Source organism: Sceloporus undulatus, chromosome 5 (genome assembly GCF_019175285.1).
Source record: "Sceloporus undulatus isolate JIND9_A2432 ecotype Alabama chromosome 5, SceUnd_v1.1, whole genome shotgun sequence".
In the NCBI taxonomy this organism is placed as follows: Eukaryota; Metazoa; Chordata; class Lepidosauria; order Squamata; family Phrynosomatidae; genus Sceloporus; species Sceloporus undulatus.
Genome location: NC_056526.1, coordinates 94,263,034 through 94,269,281, shown reverse-complemented (window position 1 = coordinate 94,269,281; position 6,248 = coordinate 94,263,034). Strand labels below are relative to the sequence as shown.

At 39.2% G+C, this 6,248-nt stretch overlaps 1 protein-coding gene across 2 annotated transcripts in view; it reads right to left on the bottom strand.

Annotated features, from left to right (window-relative positions):
- Positions 1 to 389: 389 nt before the first annotated feature.
- LCORL (ligand dependent nuclear receptor corepressor like) overlaps positions 390 to 6,248 on the bottom strand; it is an 85,788-nt gene continuing 79,929 nt past the window's right edge. Inside the window, exon 8 of one of the 2 annotated variants that reach the window (XM_042468023.1) lies at positions 390 to 5,073. In XM_042468023.1, the coding sequence (XP_042323957.1) occupies positions 4,964 to 5,073 (110 nt within the window). In that variant the 3' untranslated portion in view covers positions 390 to 4,963. The remainder of the gene's footprint in view (positions 5,074 to 6,248) is intronic. The other variant, XM_042468025.1, reaches the window with a different exon arrangement.

Below are 6,248 nucleotides of genomic sequence, written 5' to 3'. Positions count from 1 at the left end.
ATGCAGCAGGGGTTGCTGCTTGCAGATTTTACAGAAACTTTTACATAAACCTGTTCTGTCTTTTTAAAAAGATGTTAACATTTCTCTGCTTTTTACGGTACCTATATGTTGATGCTATTTTGAATCAGAGTGTATGGTTGTCTAATAATAATAATAATAATAATAATAATAATAATAATAATAATAATCAGTTTTTGATTTTAAAAAATTGGTAATTCATCTTCACTACATTGGCTTACTTATATTTTCCTGTGTAATTTTTGAAATGAATTATACAGTTGGTCCTCCATATTCACAGATTTTTTTATTCACGGATTCAAGCATCCACGGCTTGAAAATATTCCCCAAAATACATAAATTTCAATAAGCGAACCTGGATTTTGCCATTTTATATGAGGCACCATTTTACTGTGCCACTAAATATAATGGGACATGAGCATTCATGGATTTTGTTATCCACGCAGGATACTGGAACCAAATCCCAGTTGATACCAAGGGCCCACTGTAATTCCTCATTCACTTCCAAGATGTGGATATTTACAAATTTTTTCCACTATTTCTCCTTGAAAGAGGATTGTTCTCTTTCTACTTGTATATTTGAGTTATGTTTAGGACCTTTTATCTATGCCATTAGACAGACTAGTAACATCCATGGCTTTGTGTACAATTCCTGTGAATGTTTAACTATTCTTTAGGGAGATGAAATTTACTTTTCATTTTTTCAGTCTCAAACATTCAGGTAATTAATGCTTTTGGAGACCCATCAATTAAGTATTTAATTAGTTGATAAAAATCGGAGCTGATGCCAATGGAAAACAATATGTCACAATTCATTTGCTGCCTGTCTATCCTGGTGGTGCCTAGATGTCATTACCTGTTGTGGAATATTAATCTGTAGGGCTATTCTGCTAAACTGAATTAATTGATAGCCAACATGTCTTTGGAGCAAATTGGGAAAAGGAAGAAGTAGAAGAGGAGAGACTTCACATTGTTAAATATTGCCTGGTAACCTTGAACACCTTGCTTTTAATTTGCTTTTGGAAATCCATACAGAAAAACAACAGCCACAAAATTTTAAATAAATATTTGTTTACTACCCTATTTTGCCTAATCAATGGATTGGGATCTTGGCCTCTATACTTATTGTTCAATCTTAAGTTGTGACTGAGTGGCTAAACAGATTGCCCCTTTGGAGCGGCCTGTTGCCGACCCTTTCAGCACCAGATCACGGCCACAGCAAGTACATGCTGCGGACCCAATCTGGCCTTTCCCCAATGCTAAAAGGAACGGCAAAATGCCGCTCCTTTTTGTGCTGGGGGAAAGGTGCCTTTGCTGCCGCAGTGGCACTTTCAGCTGCTCCTTTTGGTGCTGTGTCATCTGGACGCAGCGCCAAAGGAATGCCGTGACACCACCCACTGTGTAGTCAGGCGCACGGCATGATGGCAGTATTAGAGTGTGCATCATGCGTATGCCATGTCCTCACTCTGCCCGGAGGCCAGCATATAACGCCAGTCTGTACAGCCTCTTACTCAGCAAAAATATTCCGGTATGTTGATACCTTAAGTCCTTTTCAGTAAAGTTTTCAGTAAAGTGTTCTTATTGCTGGCATTGTAAATCACCTGGTACAGCTTTTAAACACAATCCAGATATGTCCAATTATAACAGCTTTTGGATTCGAGAATTTAAAGTCAGCTTGAGTTTTGATTATGCTTTTAAACTATTTGCCTGTTTCTTGGAAATTAACTAGTGGTCAGTGGTAATGCATTTTTCATGCCATTACTATAAGTAAAAGGCATATGTTCCAGCACTTAGAAAACATGTCCATCTCCTATTATTCAACTGACTGAGGACCTTATTTTTTCAACCCTTTCAGCATCTAGTTGTGTGTCATACAGACAGCAACTCCACGTGGATAATATTTTTAAAATGTTCATGCCTTTAACTGAAGTGTATAATTGTTTTACTCCCATTATTGTATTTATTCTTATTCTGTGTAGTTTATTTTTGTTTTTATTCCCCCCCCCTTATACCTGTGCATATTGTGCTTCTGAAATCTGTCATCATCCTCTCTTCTGGGGAAAAGGAATGCAATCAAGGCAATTCTCTCTCTTTTTTCTTATCAATTATTGGGCCAGCAAGAATATGGGGTGCACATGTAGAAACCCCAAGGCAGTAACACAAAGGAATTAACAATTTAAAAAGGTATATAGATGCCTTTTTTCACTACAGATGGCATAATTATACCTTATAGTGCAAAGGTTTGACATAGCTCAGCTGGAACAGGTAATGTAGCAAGCAGCTAAAATAGATTTATCTTACAGTTATTTTTGCCAGCTGTAACTTTGCAATATGCTGTCTATTCTACTTACATTGTATCATTACAAATCATTAAAATGTTCTGACATTTTTATACATTTATTTAAAATATAATTTGAAAAAATGAGCAGATGAACAGATAATTACAGACTTCTTTTAAGAACTGCCTAGTATTATTTATTATATGCTATATAATATGCCATGACCTTTAAAATAATCAGTTTATCAAGCAAAGCTAAACAACAGACTGTATATCTCAGGTACTAAAGAAGCATTCAAATAATATACATGTGCATACACCTCTTCTTGCTACACTGTTTCTTGCTCCCCTACAGATATCTCAGGCTGGGAGGAAAGGCTTGCAGACTACACCATGAGTCCAGATATACATGATTGTCTTTGCTAGTTGTAGGCTTCACTAGTTTGGTTCTAGGGGTGGGCAAGAGAAGGAAATATTTCAACCTCATGGAAGAATTTCATCTTTCCCTTGAGCCTAAGAAAATTTTCCAAAACTAATCTCTTGGAAATTTGTATAATCCACCCAAAGTGCCCCACAACCAAGATGAGATACATAATATGATGTTGGTACTCACTGTGAATAGTCAAACTTGCAGAGGAGCAATCCATAGTCACCTGGGTTGCATCCTTTCATGCCAGTTCCAGATGCAGGAGTCACGTGATCTTTGGCCTTGAGCAGATGGGGCAAAAGGATCAGCCAGAGGATCACTTGTTCAGCATGGGACTGTGGCAACCAGATGCCGCAGTCCCAAGTCTGGCTGCCTCCGCGGTCCACAATGGACTACCAGAAGGGAGTGCTTCTTTTGCGCTCCTATTTGTGCTGGGTGTGAACCACTTGAGGCAGCCACAGTGCATCTGGGGTGTGCGTCATCTGAACACCATGCCTTCGGATTTGACTGAAATTGGCACTTTTGGCCTGTCTGTTTCAGGCCTTTGTTTAGCTATGATCACTAAATTTTCTCTCTGTTCCTTGGTTTTATTATATAACCTTCATACAGAAGATATACAAATATGAATAGGAGCAAGAATGAATAAAGAAACCTCACCCACCTTTATGGCTCCCACTTAGATGAAAGTCACAATGAAAGAAAAACCACATGATTCCTGTCCTCTGGAACTGATATGAAAGGAGATAAGCACATGATTATGGACTGCTATTCTATGCCATGAATAGCAAACTGATAATTGGATGCAAGGGCTGGTTTATTATTGGAAGCCCTACATATTTCAAGCTCCACTAAGATCATCACCAGGAGATAAGAGCCCTGGTTTAAGAGACTCCAGCTCCCTCTGCACCTAGTTACATGTCATATTTTGTTCAACAGATGGATGTCCCAGACCAATAAAGGAGATTTCTGGATAGAAGCAGGCTTCTGCTAATATAGCCAAAACAAGACTAGGCCAACCATTAGCAGTAAGGCAGCTTCTTCAGGCAACAGGTGCTGGGCTGGAATTGTGAAGTACTGATAAACAGAGCTATGTGTGTCATGTGGTCTATACTTCCTAAGCTCTGTTATCCTCAAGTACAGTGGAAAATGCTGTTTCACTGATAGGACTGCAGTAAGATGCAACTGCCAACAGCTTTGATACTGCTAGCAGCTTGGAATAAGAGGAATGGTGTCATCTTGCCCTTCACTTCAGGTAGCAAAACATCTTGGGCCAGCCTTGCTTATCTGAGACAAACTGAATTGGTTGACTAAATTGGTTAGAGAAAACCCAGCATTGGAAAATAAGATTCAAACAAGGTTAATCCCAATCAAAATCTTATCTTCACTTTCTCCATTAAGTCTCTCAGGAATGCTGAAGTTGTCTTCTCTGTGGTATCTAGTAAAACAACAGCTTCCAGAGTTAGATTCCTGTGAGTCTGTCTCAGGTGAGGTAACAGTGCAGAAGTGTCAATTAGAGATCCCTTGTAGCAAACAGGTTGCTGATCAAGTTCCCCACCAAAGGGGAAATTTTAAGGAAGTTCTGCAGACCAAAAGCTAATAATAACACAAAGGAAATATACATATAAAAACAAAGGGCTCACTGTAGCAGTCTCAATTACACCAGAAAGATTTTTGAAGCTGCTATAACAAATACCTTCAGCACGGGTATTTTCATCTTTCTTTTTAAAAGACAGACATGCATCTTAAAGATGCATGCAGAATGTCACATAAAAACCGTTTGACAACAATTTAATCATATGGGGGGGGGGGGGGGGGAATCTGGAAACTAGATTGCCAAACATGCAACTTCTGGGCATCACAATGGAATGGCTAACCATCCTTAAGAGACTTTGGCATGCACATTCAGAAATGAAGTCATAAGATGCTTTCCTGTAACAGGAACAGGCCCAATCTCCCAGGACAGCTTTCCAGTAGACTGTGCCTAAATATCAGAAGATCTTACCCAAGTGGATCATGCTGCCTTGCAAGACTTTCAACAGGAACATGATTAAATCACAGGTTCCAGAAAGGAATTTAGTTCTTTACCTCTTTCCAGAAAGGTGTCTAGCTCTTTGAAGCAGATTTGCTTAGTTACTACAAGCAATGACTTGCTCAAGTTTTTACAATCATTCACAGTACTGCATGCTAATCAAAGACTATGTGATAAAGGGACTCATCTTGATAATTCATGAGTTTTGCTGTCAGACATGGGAGCTTCCATGAAGAGGCAACTGAAATGGGATCATGGAGTATTCAACAGCTCTGCTTGCAAATCCACCCAGCAAAGGCAATCCAACAGGTTTAAGAGGCCCTACAAAAAAGAAATAAGGTATTAAAACTTTGACTTGTTTCACTTTTGTGTATTTAACAATAACTACACATCTGTTAGGAGACAGTTAGAGCGTTCATGTTTAATCTATAATAATATGTTCATTCTTTTTATTGTACATCTTTTGTCAAACACTATTTTAAGAAATTAAAGACACATTCCTGCAAAGTTAAATGCTCTTGAGGTTCTTGTCATTTTAATGGGAAAATTAAGCATCCATTTCAGTCTCTTCCATTGGAGCAATGGGGCTTGAGAGCTTCACTTTGGCCACACATTGCTCAAAATTTATCTAAACTTTTAGAAACAGTCTGCCAGTTATTTGAAAAAGGATCATAAAGATAATAAAGATGGGTAAGGACAGGTTGCTTACCTGTAACTGCAGTTCTTCGAGTGGTCATCTGTGAATTCACATAAACGGGTTATTCTGTGCCTGCAAAGATCATATTCGGAACTTTCTAGAGCTATTAGAAGCTTTCTGGCGGTAGCCCTGCCCACTCTCCAACTGCCTTATTAGCTGTATTCCTCCCTAAACCCTCAGTTCCATGGACACCAAGCAGCAGCCCAGGATCGAAGGAGAGGCAGGGCACGATGAGGGGAGGATGGGCGGAATTTGTGTAAATTCACAGATGACCACTTGAAGAACTACAGCTACAGGTAAGCAACCTGTCCTCTTTCTTTGTGGTCTCTGTGAACACACACAAATGGGTTAGACTGAAAAGCTTTGGTCAACGGGGGAGGGAGTGCCATGCCACATAAGAAAGGCACATTGCTCTCAAACAGAATCACTATTTGTGATTCTGTGCCCAAGGGCACGTGGACATAAGAACAAGCAGTCCTGCTCATATGACTCTACATGAGTCAAGCTGAAAATACAACACTGAGACATATTGGAAACAGTGAGCAATGCAGGTAAAGAACATGCACAGTGGCAGAAAAAAACAGGCTTGCCTGCTAACCTGTATGTAAACCGTGATGACAAAGACACTTTGTAGATACTGGCCATCTCTACTCTGTAGATGAGTGAGAAAGGACTAACTCTGGAGGCTAGCTCCTGACGGTACCAAGACAGACAAAGAGTACAGAAAGGGCAAGAGCAGTAGCTATAGCATTTAAATCAATATATTTATTTATTCATTTATTTATTTACGGTATTTATA